Below are 24707 nucleotides of genomic sequence, written 5' to 3' on the forward strand. Positions count from 1 at the left end.
CATAGTATTAACATAATTCACTTAATTATAGTAATCATTGGCATCACAGGTCATCTTATTACAGTATCAGTGGCATTCATTGGCCAGTTACAAAGCATTTTTTTTTTTGTATTATTCAGAAGTGATCATTCAAAATGAGTTAATTATTGGCATAGCATTTATACATAATTAATCTAATTATAGTAAACATTGGCATCATAGGTCATCTTATTACAGTAATCAGTGGCATTCATTGGCCAGTTACGAAGCATTTTTTTTTTTGTGCTAGCAATGCAGTGCGTTGGGATCGATAATTAATAACAATATTTGCTTTTGAGTTATTGCTGCAAATGAAGATGTGTAACGTCATTCGTCATGAGTCAGCTGTAGCAAGGTTATGAAACAAGTAGAGTATATGTGATCACATTCATAAATGACATAGGTTTAATGAACAACTGCTTATAGCACATTAATTTCATGAATAATTTCTCCTGCAAAATATACAAAAATGGATTATTAAACTGAAAGAAGAAACGCATATTATGCTGAAAAGTAGTGAACTTCGAATTAACAGGTAGTGAAATGTGCATAAAAAATATGTGTTCTCTAGCTGTCCTTTCCAAAACCTTCAGTCATCATACTATGCGATATAAGACATACTGTCAAAACGAACTGCAACAAATACTTAAATAACTACATAGCATAAATACATTAACTTCAATATTATCCTCATCTGTAAAGAAAAAAACTTCATTATCCATATTATCATAACTCCATTATTATCATCACCTGTAAAAAAAATCTTCATTATCCATAGTAGCATATTCTTCATCATTATTCATCACCATTCATTATCATCTGCAGAAAAGTCACTTCATTATTCATTATACAACTATTCCTTATTTCTAGCATATTTCATCACTAAAACTAAGATGTGTATTTCTGTCTGACAGCCTGCATCAATCGCCTTGTATTCTGAAAGAAAAAATTAGTTAAGACTGCTATTCTACGATGTGTATAGTATATTCTTGTTAATGCTTGTTAATTCTGATCCATTTACTCTTCCTCACGAAGTATTGCATCTTCTTTCGTTCATTCCGAAGGTGAAATTCCCATGTCTGTTTAATTTTTTTTTACACGTTATTGCTTTCTGAAAATGATGAACAAAGATTAATGTCTTACATTTAAATCATATACCCATTAAATAAAAACTGGTTTATAGTAACATAATTGAGCATACAGCATACCATGACAGAAAACGTAATATGTCAAAAACATAGACAGTGTTCAGAGGCAAAAATGTACACAGTGTATCACAATGTAGTAGCAAAAAAAAAAAAAGTAAAGTAGTCACGATGTTGAGATATCATAAGGCAAAATGTTAAAGTCAACTGGTGTTTGTTATATCTGAAATATTTCATAGTGCATACAAACAAAACAGGAAAAAACAAACATACATGAAAAATGGAAAAATATGCACGGTCTGTTATATGATGACAACAAAAACGACCTGCTAACCTTACCTTGCCGGGCACTTGCCAAGAAAAAATACGATAATCATCAGTAAGTGTTCATGTGAATATAATTGCATAAGTGATCATAAAAAAATTAGGAAATGGCATTACAGTATGATAAATCATAAAGTATGTTCATTCAATAAAAGGTTTGATGTTGGACACGTGATGGTTCCCTTTGGTTTTTCTGGTTCTCAAAGTTTCGACGTGTACTACATTGGGGTGAGGAATGCTGCGAATCCGATATGGACCTGCGTATAGAAGCTCAAACTTGCTGCATCTACTCTTTCCTCTGTTGGATAAATAGTGTGCACGTACTAATATCTTCTGTCCAATGTGAAAGTCACGACGTGTACAAACCTGTTTTTGCTGTCTTCTCCGGCGCTCTGCGGCACGTTTGATGTTGTTCAGCGCAATATCAATTATTTCATGGTGTCGTAGTCGACGCGATGTAGGAAAGGTTACTAATTCTTTAATTTTATTAGGTGGTTCAACATTTTTCAGTATAACAGACGGAGATAGCATAGTAGATTCATTTGGTATGGAATTAATTACATCCTGGAATGAGAGTATGTGTGTGTCCCAATCAATATGTTTTTTATGGCAGTATATTCTACACAGTTTACCAGTTTATTTCATTATTCGTTCACAAGGGTTCGAAGAAGCATGGTACTTGGATATATAGATCGGAGAAATGTTTCTAGCTCGTAACGTACGTGTCCATATAGCAGATCGAAACTGTGATCCATTGTCGGAAATTACTTTCAACACATGCCCTACATGAAATAGAAAATGTTTTACAAATGCTTTCGAAACAGTTTTAGCGGTAGCTTTGCGTAACGGAGTGAAGGTAACAATTTTTGAAGTGAGTTCAACAGCGACAAAGATGTAGCAAAAACCTCTATTAGTTCTGGGAATCGGACCAAAAATGTCTACAGCGGCCATATGTCTCAATTTAACAGGTACAATGGGATGTAATGGAGGAACATGTGAAGTCGTGTCTGACTTAGCTTTCTGGCAGATTTTGCATGACGCTAAAACTCGTCGAATACGTTTCTCCATGTTGGCAAAATAACAGTTCTGTCTCAATATAAGAAAACATTTTCTGGCTCCATAATGTGCGTAACTTAAATGAGTATACCAGATTAATTTGTTAACAAGTTCATCAGGAATGCATAATCACCAATTGTTGCTGTCAGGATGAGAGCGGCGAAACAGAATGTCATTGCGTACAGTGTAATGGTTTCTAATGGTAACATTATTCCTATCTTGCCAAACGTTGTCTTTACTCTGCTCCTGTGCTATGTCTTGTAATGACGACGAAATGAAATTCTCAAATGCAACTTGAATGTACATGACGCTGAAATTTACTTTGCAGAAGTTGGTAGCGATGTCTTGCTGATTGTTGCTGAGAGAACGAGATAGTTCGTCTGCTACAATATTTTGTGTGCCGGGAATGTGAACAATTGTGAAATTAAATTCCTGCAAATAAAGTTTCCATCTACTTAATCTGTCGTGTGTAAATTTAACCGAAAGTAAAAATTGTATCGCTCTATGGTCTGTATAAACGGTGGTGTGTCTTCCATAAAGAAAATGCCTAAATCTGGTAAAAGCCCAAACAACACATAATGTTTCCAGTTCTGTAACAGAATAATTTCGTTCAGCAGGTGACAGAGTGCGATTTGCAAAAGCGATGTTTTTAATTACTGTAGAACCATCTTCTTCAATTTCCTGAAAAATATGTACGCCTAAAGCGGTGTTAGAACTGTCGGTGGCAATGGAAAAATTTCTAGTAAGATCTGGGTGCGATAAAAGTGGTGCATTCAACAAGGCTTCTTTCAGGTTCACAAATTTAGAATGTGCTTGCCTATCCCAGGACCAAATAGTGTTTTTACCTGTCAATTGACATAATCTAGGGGTGTCTAAAGCAGAGTAATGAATAAATTTACGAAAAAAGTTAATTAAACCCAAAAAGCTACGTAGTTGTTTCTTCGTCGTAGGAACAGTAATGTCACGTAAAGCTTGAAGTTTTTCCGGGACAGGCATAATGCCCTCTGCTGAAATAACATGTCCAAGAAATTTTATAGAAGTTTTACCAAAGTGCGATTTACCGAGATTAACTGTGAGTCCTTGTGCACGAAAAGTTTGCAACAGTCGTTCAAGAATCAGATTATGTTCAGACCAGTTAGCTTCTGCGATAAGAATGTCATCTATGTACTTTGTGATTCTGTCTTAAGTTCTGTGGGAAGTATTGTATTCAAACCGCGAATAAAAGCTGCTGAAGAAATAGTTAAACCGAACGGTAATTTACAAAATTGATAAGTCACCAAAACAGAGAAATGCTGTGTACTTTCTGCAGTTCGGATGGAGCTGAATTTGCCAAAATCCCGATTTCGAATCTAATGTTGAATAAATAGCAGTACCATGAAATTTCTGTAGAAGTTCTTCTAGTATCTGTGGGCGATCTGTTTCATTAATAATAATGTCATTGATGTGACGCGAATCAAGTACGAGGCGAAGTGAACCATCCTTTTTCTTAACAATATGGAGCGGGTTTATGTACGGACTTACTGCCGGTTCAATAATTCCTTGGTCAAGCATAGCTTGCAACTCTTTCTTAACTTGTTCTCTGTGAATATACGGTATGGGATAATGCTTGGCTTTAAATGTGTCGTGCTGTTTAACTTGAAATTCATACATAAAACCGGACATAGTACCAGAAATGTTGTCGAAAACTGGAGCTTGCTGTAAAAGAATTTTGCGTAGTTGCGTGCGTTCGTCGTCTGTATTTGCATTGCTCTGTTTAACTTTATCAGAAATCGTCTGTATAACGTCATAGTCGGTTTCGTCTGGAGTATTATAGTTGTGTACGTACGCATCTGTGAACAATGTGGAATTACAGTCTATGCTACGTGATACGGAAATGACGTCTGTACGATTAATTGTTTGTTCTTCCGCAGATAAAGAGTGCTGAAATTCTAAAGCCAGTTGTACATTTTCATCCTTTAACATTAAATAGGAATTTTGAAAGTCAATAATTGCGTCGTGTTGTACCAGAAAATTCGTACCTAAAATAACGTCTGTCGTCAATAAGGGAACAATCCAAAAATTTGAGTGAAATGTATGACCTGCAATACAAAATGATAAATGTGTCTGCAATTTAACATCTACTCCTTTACTCGATACTGCTCCTTTTACTTTCGTTTTGCCTAATGGTAACGTAGGATAGGTATTCTCTTTATTGCATTCGTTGAAAGTTTCCTCATTTATTACTGTCATAGGAGATCCAGAATCGATTACAGCCGAAAATTTCGATGATCCAATTTTTACTTAGATGACAGGGTGTGAAATGTTTTTTTGAATAACTGGTCTTTCCTGCAAAAGAATGTCTCGGATGTCGTCAAAAGTAATAACATTTTCGTGAACAAGATTCTGTGTATCTGAAGTATTGCTTACGTTGCTGGAAGATGCAACCTGTACTGTATCTAGTCAAATTCTATCTGACGTGTTATTATTTTCAGGAGGATGCTGTGGCATTTCCACTATTTGAACTGAATGTACGCTGAAAATTGTGCTCATTATTTTTACGTCTGTCATGATAGTCATTTCTATACGGTGCATTGCGATAGGAATTGAAATGGTGTGTTTTCTGTACGTAGTTATTTTCTTGTTGCTGTGCGTTACTATTTCTTGGGGCTGATGCTATACGTGCACGCGGCGAAACATTAAAGCTTGGTTCACCTTGTACATTACATTGTTGGTTAGGTATGCTAACCGGTTGGTTTTGTTGCTGTTGCGGAGAAAAACCTCTATTGTTACTAAAATGTGTTTGCGGCTGCTGAAAATTTTGTACATACTGATGATTACAATTTTATCTGTTATTAAAATTACGGCGATAGTTGTCATTTCGGGAGTGTCTAAAGAGAACTGTCACTTTCGGTAAAATTTGTCTTATCGGGTTTTCTTTACACTTTCTTAATTCTAGATAGATCGATAGTTGAACAGCTATTTTGATAGATATAAAGGATAGTAGAAGAGAAGGCAGCAATGCAGAAAACTAAAGATGAAACAGCACTACTACGGCTCGGGGCCCTGTGCACGCTACGGCACATATTCATTAAAGCGTAATGAATCCCCTGAGGTTAATTACGCGCTGCAAATAAAATTTAGCTTTTGCGTTACAGGCAATGCCGGTGAAAATTCAAAAACAAATTGCTGTATCCATGCTAATTCTAGTTTCTGCATTACAGCCCAAGCTGGTGAAAGTACAAAAATAAATCGATGTATCCAGTTCAAAGCGTGACTGTGTTCTGTCATTTTTAACTATCTTAGATTTCTTTACGGATAAAAATTGCTCGTAATCGTTATCGTCTCTGAATGTGTGAACAGGTTCACGATTGCATAAGAATCTGTTTGTCTGTGTCTTTTCGGATTTTAATTCGCGTAGTCTCTGTAAATTACTTAAGTTATACTGACTGTACGAGTGTGACAAATGTTCGGAATGTGCCGTATGCTGTGACGTGTTAAACGCTGAAACATTTTTCATCTCTGTTACCTCTTGCTGTAAAGTTGACAATTTTCTACATAATGTATTATTAGACGAATCTATCTCACTGATTGTATGCTGTAGATTTTGGAATTCAGGTGTTTGATTAAACGAAATCGGTGAAGTATAGTCTGATTTGCTGTCATTATTACTTTCGATAACATCAATACGACTGGCCAAATCATCATATTTTTCAGTCAGTATTTTTACCTGATCATCGTTTTTAGTGTCACAAGCATCAATTTGTTTTTGTATTTTACGTGTGGTTTCGTTCAGTTTTTTAACGTCAGCTTTGATGACATCGGAATCCTGTGTTAGTTCTAATTATTCGAATCTGTCTGTCACTGTCTGAAAGTCTACTGTGTGTGTATCTGTTTTTGATTTTAGATCGGAAATTTCATCACGCAATTCGGTGTTCAACTGTTTGATGGTATAATTTCGTCTGATACTGTAGCAATATTATTGTCTACGTATGTTTTTGCTTTCGTAAACAATTTACGTTTATCTTCCTGTGTCTGTGCGGTAATTGTTTCCATGACTTGTCGCTTTACTTTATTCTGTTCCTTTATAAATTTACGGAAACGCGTTTCACTGTTTTGCAGGTGATGATTAAAACGTTCGTCAATTTGACTGTTCTGTTGGTCGAATTTCGCGTCTACTTTTGCATCCAGTGTGCGTGAAAGTTCTGCTGACATTAATTTAAACTCGTCGCGTAACTGTGTTGCTTTTTCAGAGCATTGTTTACCGACTGCACTAATTTCGTCTCTAAGTGATTCTGTTGTAGCTGTTTGCATATCCCTTAATTCTTCAGCAACAGATCTAATTTCTTCACTACTTTTCCTAGCACAAGCCTCAATTTCCTCACGTAATTGTTCTTTAGTATCATGACATTGCGCGGCAACGGCTGTAATCTGTTCACTAAGCTGTCTGGAATTGTTGTCTAATTTTTCATTAAGTTGTTTGTTCTGTTCACTAAGTTGTTTGAAATTTTTATTAAGTTGTTTGTGATTGTAGTCTTGTTCCTTTTTCGATTGTTTAAGACTTTCATTAATTTGTTTATAAATGTTGTCCTGTTTGTCATTGAATTGTAGCAGTAATGCTACAACTTGATCCAGGTCAAATTTAGCAACTCTTTTCTCTGACCTGTGTGGTGGTGTGTCTGCATTTGTCACGTTTTGTGTAACCATTTGGTTATTCTGTAATTCTTGAAAAGGTTTGCCAATCGGATGTGCACTGTGCGTCACTACTTCGGAATCAAATAAATCTGACGTATTTTGATTACACTGTTCATTTTCGTTAGAAAAATTTGTCTGTTCATTACGTAAATTTTGCAAACCGTGTGTGTCAAGCTGGGCAGCGTTCATTGTAACAGAACGTCCCGCGTCATCAATTGTCGTTAAATTAACAGACGACACAATTGAATTTATTTGCTCATCACTAGGATAAAAATCAATATTAGTGGTCGGTACCCACTGATTGTCTACAATTAGGGGATTATCATCATTACACTGAGTGTTGCAAGTATTATCGGTTAAATTATTAGAGTCGGCTATTTCACTCATTGTACATCGCGATGTACTGTTAAGGGGCTCCGGAACACCCTATACTTGCAATGTTAAAATAACGCTTATAAATTACATCTTTCCTCACGAAGTATTTGAGGTAGGAAGTTGAACTTTTTACAGATTATTTATTGGAATATGGGCTACAACTTAACACAGGGATTTTACAAAATTTTTGTTCAGTTATTAAAGATGATTTTTTTTTCAATTGTAACGAAAATTCACAACTTTTTTTGCAATTTTTTATTTATATATTCAAAAATATACAGTTTTCTGGAAAAAGGCTGTGTTAAATTATGCAGAAGGTACTGTGTAACGTTTACTGAAAGTTTGAAACAAATATGTTTGGAAGATCCTTAGAAAACATGTAATTAGTATGAGAAAATAAAAGTTTTGGGAATCGAGCGACAAATATTGGATTAACTTTTTAGTGCATTCCAGGTCCATAGGATGGATTATCTTCATCCTCTGCAAACTCCTCCTCCAGCTTCCTCTTGTTCCTCCTCCTGTTTACTCTTGCTTGTATTTCTAGACTCTTTACAGCCCTGTCTGCAGCCCGAAGGCGTTCCTTGTCTAAAGCAAGCATCGCTCGTACCATGTTAGAACCTATCTTCATTGTTTACAGTAATAACACATACCTTTGGCTTTCCAACATTTCTCCTTTTCTTAAAAGCCTTCAGAGGATTTCTAATAACTTTACTTTTACTCATTATTATACTTCAACAAAACAGAGACTCAAGAAACAGAATTAGTTACGAATATTTTCGAGATAACGACAGAGTAAATAAACATGAAACAATCGACAATCACACCAGCGATATATATTGAACCATCACAGGTTAGCCACAACACATACTTTATCTCACATCACTAAAATGTACCTGATGAACACGGACTAATAATAACACCATTTGACAGCAGTTTAACAGCGCCACAGTGGGTCACGCCCATGTAGAACACATTTCAAAAAAAATTTAAAAATAGTTGTAGTCTTCGGAATTGAATAAATTATATATCTATTAAAAGGTAATAGTCTGCAGATTCAGAAAACGCAAAAAAGTAAAAATTGAACTTTTCATGATTTTGAGCCTTTCCGGAGCCCCTTCACAGTTTTTCGCGGCATTTTTCACAAATCAGATTTATTCACAATTGAAACAAAGACAATGCAAAATGCAACAAACACAACGAAGAGCAACTAATTGCCGATGATCTGTGAAAGAAAGAGTGACAAATTAGTAAATGCGTTGCGCCAGATGCAAACTACATTTAAGTAAATAAGAGCAGATATATGACTACTTCTCAGAAGATTCACAAAGAAATACGATCCTGGCCGGATGTCGCCAAGTGTAACCTCCCCACAAAGAATGACGAATGAACAATGTGAGCCAAGAGTAGCCTTCCCACAAAATATAATAACTTACAATTAAATGAATTTTTAAATATTGTAACCTCTGAACAAAATTGGCTCCCATTTATAGCCTCTGTGCAAAGAATGCATTCACACTTAATATTCCCACAAAATTCTTTTCTTATTTAATGTCAAGTTCGGAATAGAAAAATTCCTAAACACCAAAAATAATAAAAAAGTTTAGTAACCTGATAAATTTTATGAGGACAGCAGCGCTGCCCTTCGGCCCTGTATTCTGAATAAAAAAGCAAAAATTCTTACCTCAATAAAAACCGCAATTATATCTGCTCTTAAGTTGAAATTTTTCGCCATAGCTTCGTGCAATGCTGGCGTATATTTTTTTTTATTATTGGAAGGAATGATCATGCATTTGAAATATTCTTTAAATTGAAATGAATGCTTTTCTTTAAAAGAGTTGCTTTATATTATAAAAATTATTATTGGGGCATTTCTTTGAACAAATTAAATTACAATTAACATACATTATTAAATATGCGCAAGGCTGCTTCTTTACCTTCTACAACAATACTCATCTTCCAGAGTCCTGACCAGAGTCGCGAGCAGAGCACACAGCCGACGCATGCCGACTCCCGCTGACTACTACTACCGACTGACTACTACTACTGTCAATTCGCGCGGTCAAGCGCAGACTAGCAACAGCTAACGATAAACTACTCTCTGGTCAGAGATTCTGTCATGCCTCGCCCATCGCCGGCAATGTATACGTCTTTCAACGATAATAAATATTGTACAACGAATAAAATCTTCGAAGAACACTGAATTCAGTGTCATATTTGCGAGGGTTGGATCCATGACAGTTGTGCCCGTATAGAGCGGAACAGTGTTTACTATACGTGTGCAAAAATTTCACTAAGAGTTAAACTAATACTCTGAATGTGGCCTGTTCTGTTCAAAATGTTACCTTAATCATGTTATCAACAATTTGTGCTTATCTGAGTCTACTTACTTTTGATGTGGAAACGGGTACTAAGATGATATACTTGCACTTCCTTTAATTTAATGCATATGACTGTTAAAGAGTCCGATCAAAACTTATTTATAGGAGACATTACTTTTTACTCGTTATAATGGCGTGTCAAATACAACCCTCAAAAAATTTGAACGACCTAAATGTAAATGGTTGAGAACATAAAAACATAAATGGTTCAAAATGGCTCTGAGCACTATGCGACTTAACTTCTGAGGTCATCAGTCGCCTAGAACTTAGAACTAATTAAACCTAACTAACCTAAGGACATCACACACACCCATGCCCGAGGCAGGATTCGAACCTGTGACCTTAGCGGTCGCTCGGCTCCAGACTGTAGCGCCTAGAACCTCACGACCACTCCGGCCGGCAAACATAAATGAACGTGTATTATTATGACATTGACATTGAGCTATATAATTCTATTAAGTGGCTCATCATAGTATGAGTGTAAAGAATGAGTCAGGACAACATATAAAAAAATTCGAAAAAGCGTATGTTTGGGTACCCAAGCATCCGCTGTCCGAAAATATCAACAATCTTTTCTTGTGATGAAATGTGTAAAAACGGGCACGTACGTGGAAATAATTCTGCCCTCATTCATCTACTTCCCGGGGTATGTGTTTCCGATGATTCGACGTTACACAGTTTAGTAAAGAAATTTCAGACTGGACCCGGCTAAATAAAGGAAGTTTAGGAAACCTAGATTGAACTAAACGGGTCAGGAGCGGCCTTGGAAAGGGATGTTTTAGCGAAAATAAAAGAAACAATACAATACAATACAGTACTACCAGTAATCCTACTGTTTACGTCATTTATGTAGTGCACCCAAAGCTACTGAACCGTTGTTTTGCTAGAGCACAACACTAGTCCGAGACGAAAAGTGGGACCGGTTTCTTTCCCCGAGTGGTAGCCTCTGGTAAATATGTGAACAAAATACTACAACTTCCATTCAGAGAAGTAACAATTTAAGAACATACCAATCGTTATTTAATACAAAACAATGCGAGGGCACGTACCGAGAACTCGCCTAAAACATGATTATAATGTTTATTTGATGGTATGATACCTGAATGTCAGCGCGTTCGCCATACCTAGATCCATGCGATTTTTATCTTTCAAGTATGTTTAAAAGTAAAATAAACGCAAACAAATCCCATTCTCGTGAGTAGTTAAAATATAGTATTCGGCTTTTGATTTTCAAAATTTCAGTAAAGTTCAACGGCCCTTTAGGAGGTGTTGGTTGCACTTCCCGCAGGCGGATGTCCCCACATGCTGTAAATAAAGGGAAGTTTAATTTAATCACCGTCAGAGGGTGGTACGGGACTACCGCCACACCTCCAATGGGACCACAAGTCCCACCGCCACACCTCCAAAGTGAATGCAGTGACGCAGTCACTGCACAGTGGAAATTTACTGGCTCACCAACACAGTTAGACCGCAATAGACCGGTGATGCTGTATTGCAACATACCACCCCGGACTACAAGTCCATTAAAAAAAAAAAAAATAATCGCTAGGCGCCGTAGTTTTGGCTCAAATGAAGAAAAACGCGCCGAAACGTTCTCAGCTGCAACTAACAGCCGATTTCGAAATCATAAACAAATGAGGAAAAACGCGCCGAAACGCTCTCAGCTGCAACTAACAGCCGATTTCGAAAACATCAACCAAGATTAAGGGCCGCTCAGTTACTAACAGAATCCGAAACGTTCTCAGCTGCAACTAACAGCCGATTTCGAAAACATAAACAAATGAGGAAAAACGCGCCGAAACGCTCTCAGCTGCAACTAACAGCCGATTTCGACATCACCAACCAAGATTAAGGGCCGCTCAGTTACTAACAGAATTACTTACAGAGAGAATATTTTAAGACTTCTCAATTCAATAAACTTAACCAACAGCCGTATACTTTACATTATTTTATTACGGCAACTGCCGAACTTACCTGTACACATACAGATAATAGAATTTTGTTGTTTCCATGTAACACATGTCTGTTCAGTTAACTACTCCCCGCGCGTCTAGACCAGTGGTAATCAAAATGCGCCCCGCTGGCCGCTGTTCTCAGCTGCAACTAACAGCCGATTTCGAAAACATCAACCAAGATTAAGGGCTGCTCAGTTACAAACAGAATTACTTACAGAGAGAATAATATTTTAAGACTTCTCAATTCAATAAACTTAACCAACAGCCGTATACTTTACGTTATTTTATTTTATTTCGAACGCAGCCAGCTTCGGCAATTCATTTTGCCATCTTCAGGCCCCATACGCTTTTTTCTTATCAACGAGCTTATCGTATTGCACCATAAAACTGGATACCGTGAATCCCAATCGCTGTGCAACTGATTCATACAAAAGGGCGACACCAAGCTCGTTGATTCTAAGAAAGCGTATGAGGCCTGAAGGTGGCAAAATGAATTACCAGAATTGAAAGGGTGACACCAAGCTCGTTGATTCTAAGAAAGCGTATGAGGCCTGAAGGTGGCAAAATGAATTGCCAGAATTGGATGCGTTCGGAATAAAATAAAATAACCTAAAGTTTACGGCTGTTGGTAAAGTTTATTGAACTGAGAAGTACGTACCAGCCGATGCCCCTAGCCATAATGGACCGACAGAGACTGAATATCTTAAGATGTGCTTGCTTTAATTGTTGTTGGTGAATTCGGCGGTAAGCAAAGTAAATTTGGTAACTTATCTCAGGGGCAGAGGGGTAGCGCGGCCACTGCGAAGTTAGTGGATGTCAGACGGAGAAATGCTTCATTTTTTTGTCTTCCTGTACTGACATCTGAAAAGCGTGTGCGGCTATGGTATAAACTTTTACATGGGAGTAACATGATTTTGTGAACTTGCCTCATGTCTTTAACTTCGGTACGTATTTGTAGCGAGAAATTCGAAATTAAATCAATGTTGTCGAGTAATTAATACGGAAAACTGACATTCAAAACATTTAGTAAACTTTTGTGATCGCATCTCCTGTTCCATAATGCATTTAAGCATAAGCGCAGTTAATGTTGTTTATCAATTAATAATCGTCTCACACAGAGAGCACAACGACACTATACGAGGCAATCACAGTGTCATAAATTTGGAGTCACTGGGGATGGCAGCCATCTGAAACAGAGAACAAACGACACGAAGATTTCAAAATGGTGACACTTTTAACCGCCAGTGCTCCGTGGCTGGCGGCCAACTAATGGCGCCATTACTACGGCTGGTCTACATACTAATTTGTAGATGTTACCAACTAATAATACACTGCCCTGCAAAACTGCAAAACTTAATAACGAGATAGATACAGTAAGATAACATATTAACAATTCACTGGAAATAACTCAAAGTGTGGGAGCATGTTGCCAGAGGTCTCGCAGTCGTGCACAGAAAACGCTGGACATCACATGGAGTGCTGTCACCGTGACTATGGCACCAAATGGGGATGGCTACGAACGGGAAAAGGCAGTGTGTTTCTATCAGCGAGAGGTTAAGGTGCACTGTGGTGGTGTCTCTCATTACAACATGGCCCGGAGACAACATGTGGACGACTTCACAAGCGGAAGAATGGTTGAGGATCTGTAGTAAGGACGACGTGCGACGAGTGTAGCCCAGGAGTGTGGTATTGCTCACATAATTCTTTCACGTGCTTGGGAAGTGTTCCAAACCACAGGCACAGCTGTGCGAAGGAGAGGAAGTGGTGACTGTGGTGATGACCGCTACACTGCGCAACAGGCAAGACGGGACCATCGGCAGACGCTGAGTGCAGCTGCAATCACATTTAACAGGACTGTAAGGCACGCACTCTCAAGCTCCATACTGGCTTCTTTGCTCAACGAGGAATACGTTACGTTGCGTTGACACCCGCATATCGACGACTCCCTTTGGGATGGTGCCTAGGCCATAGGAACTGGACCAACGAACAGTGGGGTCGCTTACTCTTCCAGGATGGGAGCAGATTCAGTCTTAGTAGCGATTCAGGACGTTCCCTCATAAGGCACGAGGAAGCAACACGTAATGTACACAGGAGTATTGCCGAACGTGATAGTTTCGGTGGTCCAGGTGGTATGGTGGCGGGAGGCATAACACTGCATGGGCATATTGAACTGCAAATCTACGAACACGGTATACTCATTAGTCAACTTTCCTGTGACACTGTACTAAATCCCGTCTTTTCAGAGGTGCATTTATGGATGACAGTGCACAGTTGCGTTGAACAGCGGTGGTATAGGAACTCTTGGAACGTGATGATGTTCAGGGAATGGACTGGCCTGCTCATTTCCCCGACTTAAATCCGATGGAACGCGTGTGGGATGCGTTGGTAGACGTATTGCAGCAGGTCGACATGCATCAACGACCATCTGGCAGTGTCAACCGCGCTGGCGGAGGAAAGGAGCGCCCTAACACAAGAATTCCTTACCAATCTTGTGGCCAACACGGGAGCACCTCGCAGGGTGTCTACCGCAGTTCGCGGCGATCACACACAATATTGAGAACTATATACCGTCATTTTAAGCGTCCATGGAACCATCACAAATCTTGGTTACCTCTATGTAATTCTTGTCTTTGAATAAAAGTGTCTCTGTTCATGCCATTGCATATTTCTTTCAGTTACCTTCTCTTGAATACCGTAACAGTTGGTTGTACTTACGGTCCGAGTTTCATCGACGTATGCTACTTAGTAGTGACACACTATTCTGAAGTCACATTCGTCCTTAAGTTTTGAACATTAGTGGAAGATTGGTACATATGCGGTTCGAAGTACCGCGCCACAACGTCAGATTGGCTTCTGACCCGAACGTCTAACGACCACTGGTGTAGACGATATCAGTAACCGGTCGGAAAGCCCAGAGACTAAGACTCAGGGCATTTTGAATGATCTTCCACGAGGTTTTTCTTAAGTTCATGGAAAAAATAATCTGTAGTCACTATACTCTATTCTTCGCTCAGTCACACACACACACACACACACACACACACACACACACAATATCTAGCACTATATAATGGAAACAATGTGAATATAGGTGGAAAAAGGAAATCAGGATTATTAGTGTAATTCGTGGAGTATTCCTGATGGAAACAAGCGTTCAGAAGAAACAAACATTTGTGGTTCCCCTGTTTCAGGATAAGGTAGCCTGAGACCCAGCCAATTAGAGAATATTTATAGATAAAAAATTAAGTTTTTTTGCTGTAACGGAACGTGATCCGTTATAGTCGTAATGTTGTTAACGTCTGGCAAGTTGTATAAACGTTTTACATCTTTAAAAATAATTTTTCAGGAGCTGCCCATGCAGACGATATAACATATCTCTTCGGATCATCATCTCTCGACCCTAATGCAGACGGAGCTATTCTAAGGGATCAAATGACAGCCATGTTGGCGAATTTCGCAAAAACGGAGTAAGTTTTTATTTGCAAATTTACAAGTTCTTAAAGTAATAATATAGTATCGATAACTTCCTTTCTTTAAATGTACTATAGACTTTAGGTTTTCCAGTGGATTATATATGTAGCGTTTCTTTTATTATTTGGTGCATTACGTAGAGGAATCGAAGGTGACGTCCACGGAAGACAAACGCTAGCATGTAAGACAATGAAAATGCTTAATGAAGCAGACAGAGAAACAATACAGGTACAGAGTGAACACTACCACTAAAAATTGCTTTGATATGCAGACGGGCAGACAGAAATGAAGAATTGGAATATATAGACTCGCAAGGTGTGGGCTATTTATGGATGGAAGGGGTGGTGGATGGAAGGTAAGAAAAGCTACAGCGTGGACTGGATCGTGAATGAACACCTAAAATACGGTGCAGTTCTCTCCGTCTAAAATTCTCAGATCTATTCAGTATCTCTCGATCTATTCGGTTTAGCGACATCTATTAACAGGAACAATAAAACATTAAGAATAACCAGTATTCCAACAACGGCTGAGTAACCTTGCTGCATGGCGATAGCGGATAGCCTATGTCTTGGAAGCGCGAGTCACTGCTGCAGTACTGGTAATTTTTAATGTTCATACATGTTGCTAAACCGAATATCATACTGGACTAATCTGGGACACTTCTGTCGAAAGGTCTAGCTAAGTTCCACTTTAAAAATAATTTTTATTGTTACAGGAAAAAAACTGACGTTTTCCATTAACACTAGACGTTGCAGCAAAGTGGTGATGGGCAACATTTGTTTTGGCTGACTCCAGCTACATATTGCAAAAATCTAATTGTAGGTGTGTTCATACGTGCAGAGATGGTCCTTAAGAGATGCACGAATATAGCCGTTTGAAAACATGTTTTCTACGTAGTTTCCAACAGGATAGTCATGGTAGGGGTGCTTACTCGGATTGGCTGATGTCATCTGAAATCTGTCCTAGCCCTCTTATCTGGTTCAAGCCTCATTCACGTGTCTGTGAGAGTTAAAGGTAGTATGGAGTGTTGGAGTTGGTATTGATGTAGTTTGATGGTCATCTACGACATACCAGATGGTGCTGGGAGCAATAGTCATAGCACCCGCGATTACTCGTGTACTCGTTGACGGGTTGTCTTCAACACGATACAGTACGGCCTCTTCGAATTCGGGGTGCGGCGTCACCTTGGAGCACCACAGTCACACCTGCTGACGGTTAAGGTACCCCCCTGCCCCCAATCCCCCTTTCTCGAAGCCCTTCGGTAAGAGTGGCGGAAAGAGTATGCAATTGAGTCGAAATTTCCGGACATTGTATCCTGTTCAAAATACAGGGTGTCCCACTCAAACCTCCCTGATTTCAAAGACCCAAGGAAAAAAACACAGTAGATACGACTGTAGAGCATCTCAAATAATTTATTTATTCAGCATCAGTACACCTCTACTTGTGTACCATTTGTAGCACGAAGAATATCGAGTCTATATTCAATTTTTTGCCAAGTTCTTTGTAACATTTCCTCTGTTATTGTTGCAATCGCCTTAGTGATACAATCTCGCAACGTAGGAATATCGTCCACTTTGGTCGCATACACGCGGTCCCTCACGAATCCCCACACGAAAAAATCAAGCGGCGTAATGTCGGCTGAAAATGGTGGCCAGGTAATAGGTCCTCCGCTTCTGATCCAACGATTGGGAAATTTCCTATCCAGAAACTTGCGAACAGCCGTTGACCAATGCGGCGGAGCTCCATGATGTTGGGTTGCAAGTCTTATATATGAGGGTACACAAACTGCTCCAACACGTCAAGATACACTGACCCATTCACTGTTTGTTCCGCAAAGAAGAACGGTCCAACAATCCTGTCGTGCATAAGCCCGCACCAGACGTTTAGCTTAGGGCTATCACGAACATGTTCAATGACAACTGCGGATTTTGCGAACCCCAAATCCGAACATTATGGCTATTAACCTATATATATATATATATATATATATATATATATATATATATATATAGTGTGTTCGGAAATTCGGCATGGCATGAGGTACATCTACATCTACATCCATACTCTGCAAGCCACGTGGCGGTGTGTGGCGGAGGGTACTTTGAGTACCTCTATCGGTTCTCCCTTCTATTCCAGTCTCGTATTGTTCGTGGAAAGAAAGATTGTCGGTATGCCTCTGTGTAGGCTCTAATCTCTCTGATTTTATCCTCATGGTCTCTTCGCGAGTTATACGTAGGAGGGATCAATATACTGCTTGACTCCTCGGTGAAGGTATGTTCTCAAAACTTTAACAAAAGCCCATACCGAGCTACCGAGCGTCTCTCCTGCAAAGTCTTCCACTGGAGTTTATCTATCATCTCTGTAGCGCTTTCGCGATTACTAAATGATCCTGTAACGAAGCGCGCTGCTCTTCTCTATCTCCTCTATCGACCCTATCTGGTACGGATCCCACACTGTTGAGCAATATTCGAGCAGTGGGAGAATAAGTGTTCTGTAACCTACTTCCTTTGTTTTCGGATTCCATTTCCTTAGGACTCTTCCAATGAATCTCAGTCTGGCATCTGCTTTACCGACGATCAACATTATACGATCATTCCATTTTAAATCACTCCTAATGCCTACTCCCAGATAATTCATGGGATTAACTGCTTCCAGTTGCTGACCTGCTATATTGTAGCTAAATGATAAAGGATCTTTCTTTCTATGTATTCGCAGAACATTACACTTGTCTACATTGAGATTCAACTGCCATTCCCTGCATCATGCATCAATTCGTTGCAGATCCTCCTGCATTTCAGTACAATTTTCCATTGTTACAACCTCTCGATATACGACAGCATCATCCGCAAAAAGCCTCAGTGAACTTCCGATGTTATCCACAAGGTCATTTATATATAATGCGAATAGCAACGGTCCTACGACACTCCCCTGCGGCACACCTGAAATCACTCTTACTTCGGAAGACTTCTCTCCATTGAGAATGACATGCTGCGTTTTGTTATCTAGGAACTCTTCAATCCAATCACATAGTTGGTCTGATAGTCCATATGCTCTTACTTTGTTCATTAGACGACTGTGGGGAACTGTATCGAAAGCCTTGCGGAAGTCAAGAAACGCGGCATCTACTTGGGAACCCATGTCTATGGCCCTTTAGCCGTGTGGCTAGGGCCTCCCGTCGGGTAGACCGCTCGCCTGGTGCAAGTCTTTCGAGTTGACGCCACTTCGGCGACTTGCGTGTCGAATGGCCCTCTGAGTCTCGTGGACGAATAGCTCGAACTGGGTTTCACACAATCGTCTTTTTCGAAATCCATGCTGATTCCTACAGAGTAGATTTCTAGTCTCCAGAAAAGTCATTGTACTCGAACATAATACGTGTTCCAAAATTCTACAAATTATTGACGTTAGAGATATAGGTCTATAGTTCTGCACATCTGTTCGACGTCCCTTCTTAAAAACTTGAAGGAGAGATATAGGTGATCAGAAACAGTCTGAAAGTCTTGTAAGGGTGTTGCAGAGTAGTTTGTGCTGTGAAATAACCGTCAACAAAAAAATTCAATGAGTTTCGCCGTTTGAAAGCTGAGTTATTTAGTACTGAAGTTAGCCAATGAGGTCGTTGCGCGCGCAGATTTAAGTGGCCTGCCAGACAGTTTCGCCAGACGTATTCTCCGTTTAGTATCTTGAAACCGAACAAGAGAGCGATACAAAAATTGGACATGCGAGGTAGTATGGATCACGAACGAAAAGCTGAGCAGTCTCGTGCGCTATCATCTACGCTGTGAGAACATCAGACACTAATTGTATCTGGCGGGCCGGTTGAATTTGTGTGAGCAACGGCCTGATTGGATAACTTCAATGCTAGTTAACTCGAAAACGGCGCAATAAATCAATTGTTTCTTAACAATTATTTCTCAGTTGAGCCTATCTTGCAACATCCTTCCAACTTTTTCAGACTATTTCTGACCATACGATTTACTGCGTAAAAGGAAAACCAAGTTTCATGCAGGGGTTAGGAAACAAAGAGACAACTATCAATTTTGTATCCTAGGCAGATGATGTCACAATTTCAACAGAGAAAGAAAATGACCTGGGAAAAGGAATTTACCTTCTGAGTAAAATAGTCAAAGACTGCAATATTTATCTTCGAAAGCAATACACAATACAATATCTACAATTTCAACAATGATAACTTAGATAGTGGATTCCTTAAGAACAAACATCGTGGTAGGCAATACAGTAGTAGAATAGGTATCCACTTGAATCATTTGAAATGCGATATCACATACGTCCATGATTAAGACATAAGCAAGAAAGTAGCAGACTTTGAAAACATATGAGGAACAATAAACAGATATTAGATATGAAACACAAAAATATACGAATGAAGTTTTATAAAGTAAAGGCGTCCCCACATTACTCTATGGTAGTGAACTGTATTTACAAACGACAAGAAAATGAGGTCGAGCCAGATGAAATGAGATTTCTTAAGGCTGTGAAAGGATGTACCAGACTAGATAAATTACGAAACAATGTCATCAGGGAAGAATTAAACATACTTACTGCAAGAATTAAAATTGAAGAGGACAAGACAAAATGGAGGATCATCTAGACAGAATGAACAGTGTCAGACTTCTTACAAAGTTAGAAACTGTAATCCGGTTGCTGTGGAAGTCTGGAAAGGCCAATACGACGTTGGCACCATGGCAGACTGAAGCCTAATGTTTGAAGTGCAGATGAAGAAAAAGAATCTTTTTATTTTTTTCAATTTCATTTTTTTCCAATGCTTTGGTAGGCGACAGTTTGGTCGTCAGTCTCTAGGATCTCTACGTAATACCAGTTGATGAAGCTTTGTAAGCAGGTTTACAAGGGATAATTGGCGTTTTCAAGAGTCTGCAGATTCAGGCTTTTCGACATTTCCGTGGCCCTTTCTCGTGAGTCCAAGAAAGATGCGATCATTCGTGCCGCGCTTCATTGTATGGGTTCAATATCCTTTTGTAGGCTGACTGAATTTTCTGAGTGTCCTGCCTACAAACCGAACTCTGCCACCTATCGTACGTACGATTGAGCCTATGTGATCATTTCGTTTCACTTCTCTACAAACTGTTACACCTAGGCATTTGTAAAAGTTAACTGATTACAGCTGTGAATCATTATTGCTGCAGCCATAAGCTACCGCTTTTCTTCTTTTGTGAAGTGCACAATCCTGTATTTCTCAATATTTAAAACAATCTGACAATGTCCGAATCGCTTTGAAGTCTTATCAAGGCCTGATTGGCTATTTTTGCAGCATTTTTATTTGATAATTTCTCATACATAACTACAAAATCTGCAAAAAGTCTGAAGATGCTGTTAATATTGTATAAAATGCATGTTTGACCATCAGCAGTGTTTTTAATTTAAAACCCAAATATCGACGGATTTCAGTCACACACCATCTTTACAGATTAGGAATAATGCAGTTTCATCCACAAAATCACATCCGTCATTACTTAAATAATGGGCATGTCTTATATGGAGACCATGCCATGAATTCCAGTATATCACACAGAACTTTTAAAGGCAAACATACCAGAGAAATGCGAAAACAGAACAGTACTGAAGAGAAGAACAGAGGTATAAGTCTGCTGGATCATTAATACGAGAGGCCCAACGCACATCCCTCACGCACGCCTGAAGCCATTTCCACTTTTGTCAATAAACTTTGATCTGGTGTCGATTCAGATGCTTTTCGAAAGTCAGGAAATACTGAATCCATCTATTTGACTTGACATACGACTTTCAGTATGCCATGTAAGAAAACTGGAAGTATGTTGGCCATCAGAAGGATCCAGTTAAAATTTTATGTCGACCGTTGACACGTAGTCTTATCCAAACAACAGTCACCTAGCTTCAATTTCTATCTTTTGGGAACCAATTTTTCTTGTCTGCTACAACAAATGAACCACTTCCGTTTTCCGATAGCCTACCCTTTCCATATAAACTTTTTTTGTAGCTCAAAACTCTGACTGCTACTAATATCTAGTTTTAGTCGGCTTTCCGCACTTAGTGTTGTACGAGCTCGAAACTCTAGCATTTTGCTAAGTGACAGATGGGGACAGCTTTTCTTTACATTTATAGGAACACGTGGAGTGGAACTGATTGCAGGTGTATAGCACTGAGGACTGAACATTGGAACATTGTTTCACCAGTTGATTGGTTTTGAATTTGTGGCAAGAGGTGTTTTGCTGCCTTGGATGAGATGAAAGTAACGCATTTCAGGCAACGATAAGAGTGGACCTGGGAGGTGTCAACATATTGTCTGCAAATGTGAAGGAGGAAACTATCGGAAATAAAATGACCAGTATTCAAAGAAAATGCGAATAAGGGATATGGGACTGAAGTAATTACGGATACAAAGGACTCCGCACATCTATGACTCAGAGCTGGTGTCAAGTTGCTGCTCTGTCTCCTCTGCTGTGATATCAGGATCAACTCGTTTGATAGGAATTCTGACGATCGACGGGGCGCCGACTAGCTTGGAGTTAGTTAGGACGTGGGTGAATACGAGCAAAATGCATGGGAAAAAAAACGCTACAAATGGGAGTTCATGTTCCAGTAAGGAATGTAAGTTACGGTCTAAGCATTTTATTTTGACAGAGTTTTTACCGAGTATTAGTTGGGGTACGTTTAGGTAGGGCAGGTACTTTCTTCGTTATCTCCGCCCTGCCAAGGATTCTTCTCATAGGCCAACCTCTTCAACTCAGACGATCAATTGCACGCTAGTCCTCAACGATTTGTTGGATATTTTCAAAATGTTCAATGTGTGTGAATTCCTAAGGGACCAAACTGCTTAGGTCATCGGTCCCTATACTTACACACTACTTAAACTAACTTATGCTAAGAACACCACACATACCCATGCCCGAGGGAGGACTCGAACCTCCGGCGGCAGGGGCCGCGCTGCCCGTGCATGACGCCTCAAACCGCGCGGCCACTCCGCGCGGCTGGATATTTTCCAAAATCTGTCTTTCCGTACAGTTTTTACCATCTATATCTCTCGCTAGTACCACGAAACTTGTTCCTTGATGTCTTAATACAGTCCTATCATACCGTCCCTTCTTCTTGTCAGTATTTTCCATGTGTTCCTTTCTTCATCGATTCTACGAAGAACCAGCTCATTCCTTATCTTACGAGTCCACTTAATTCTTTTATGATTCTTCTATGGGGATGCTTTTGGGATATGTATACAAGGATTATAGTTCATACGAAAGGTCACATTTCTTGCGATGTGATGGGTAATAAGCATCTTCGTCAGTCGGATGAGATAAATGAGGTGAAATAGTCGAGGCTGATCTTGATGGGGTTATTGCACATAACACTAGTGTGGCTGTTGCGGCTGCATGCAACATTGGTGCGGGTGTGTTTCCTCTATATGGTGCAGGTGTTGGTAATGTACCTGTAATTCTATAATATGCAGGATATCTCAAAATAGTTGAATGGTGAGCTTGGGAATCGACAACTTTAGTAATCATGTCAGTGATGTTTTGTTACTTTCACAGTTAACAATGCAGAACTTCCCAGGAAAATGCGTATGATTCATTTCCAAGCATTTTCTTCCGAGGCACTATCGGTCTACTCAGTCGTTACGTCTCTTTAATGGCAGGTCTTTTTGTTTCAGCAATCCAACCCCAGAAGTGAGTTCACTGCTGACAGAAGAGTGGACAGCGTACAACGAAACGTCGCCATTCTACCTGAGGATGTCCGCTCCACTCAGCTCGGGGATGAACCTCTTTGAGGGGTATATGAGCTTCTGGCATGACTTGCTGCCATAGACTCAACGCTGTCACACGACACAAACAGTGAAATACACTTGCTCTTGACAGATATCAACTAATCTCTAGTTCATAAACACTAAGTAGTGGCACAAACTTATATTTACTACAATAAGTGTTGGCTCTTATAATATCGTTGTTTGTGTTGTTTCTGGAGAAACCGAATACTGCCTGTAAATTATTTGCAAATTCTAAATTAAAATAAATGTATTTGTATCTTAGAAGTGCCGGAAGTTTCCCGAGTGAAGTTTTAACAATACCTCACAAAGGTTTCTCGTGTCGACATATTTCGTTTTTAAGAGGTCTACGTGCTGCAAGAACAAGACTTTGCGGTTATGTTTTTCTGGTAAGTTTTCTTCTAGCTACTAAGATGATGGAGATGATTCAGAAAATATTGATTGCGTCAATGTATCTTGAACGGCACCGGCACACACATTCCTGGATGGGCAGGATTCGTTCCTTAACGAGGAGTGCAGTGGTTCCTCGAAGACGAATACGGAGCAGGGTGGTTAGCTTCTGACGTGCAACCGGCGTCATTGCTAACCAGCACAGAGCACAGGAGAAACATTACGACGGTGGTGAAATGGGTACAGCGTTGTTGTTGAAGCAACCTTACTAATTTTCACCTTAAAATATTTATGAAAAATCCTGAATATTTTTACGTCTTTGTATCCCGAGAGAGGGATTTATCCAACAAGCTTCTCTAATAAGTCCGTGCTATTCATCCACTGCGTCAACTTAATGAGACGATAAAGCGTAGCATGTATAGCATTACTGGAACAATTGACAAAACGCGCATACTTAAAAAGTAAACGCAAGACATGTTTCAGTACTCTTAAAGAAGGCAGGAACGTATTTGAGAAATTTACTGGAGCTAAATAATTTTGCTATTTCGCCTGCATCCTCAAAATTGCACATCAGAATTCAGAAAATGGAAAAGAAAAATCTCCACGACTAACAGGTTTGCTCTTCCAGAAATCGAGAGCCAAAAAGTTATTGATGGTATTGTGAAATGTAAAAGGTATTTTTCACACACGAAACGCATAAATTATATTAAATCTAAAACTGATAATAAAAATTAATACAAAGACTCGTTTCTGTTATCAAAGTTCCACTTTGATTGCCCATGATCTTCTCAAGATTTTCATTTCTGCTGACAAAAGGTCGACATCGGTTGCATAAGATTTACTTTTAAAGATATATTATGTCACACTGGTATCGGACTACTTGTGGACCTTTAGTGAGACACAGTGAGAGTTTTTAGTTACATGAACAGCCTGTAAAATATGTATTGTAATCAAAAGTACTTACATGTAAAATGGTTCATACCTCATTTTGTGCTAACCACACTAACATTAACCGAAACTTAGGACTCCATGACTTTGGATACTATTTCCGTTTTATCGTTTAAACCTCCATTATTTTCTACTTTAAAATTTCTACTTCTGTCCAAAGGCGTACACAGTGTGTATAGTAAAAGGCAGTTAACTAATACGTTTGTGTATA

At 39.2% G+C, this 24707-nt stretch overlaps 1 protein-coding gene across 2 annotated transcripts in view; it reads left to right on the forward strand.

Moving 5' to 3' along the window:
• LOC126162245 (esterase FE4-like) overlaps window positions 1-23377 on the forward strand; it is a 218748-nt gene extending 195371 nt beyond the window's left edge. For both annotated transcript variants that reach the window (XM_049918621.1, XM_049918622.1), the window contains 2 exons: window positions 15269-15389; window positions 23048-23377. In XM_049918621.1, coding sequence (XP_049774578.1) covers window positions 15269-15389; window positions 23048-23201 — 275 coding nt within the window. In that variant the 3' untranslated portion in view covers window positions 23202-23377. The remainder of the gene's footprint in view (window positions 1-15268; window positions 15390-23047) is intronic.
• The last annotated feature ends 1330 nt before the right edge of the window (window positions 23378-24707 follow it).

This window comes from Schistocerca cancellata, chromosome 2 (assembly GCF_023864275.1).
Source record: "Schistocerca cancellata isolate TAMUIC-IGC-003103 chromosome 2, iqSchCanc2.1, whole genome shotgun sequence".
NCBI lineage: Eukaryota > Metazoa > Arthropoda > Insecta > Orthoptera > Acrididae > Schistocerca > Schistocerca cancellata.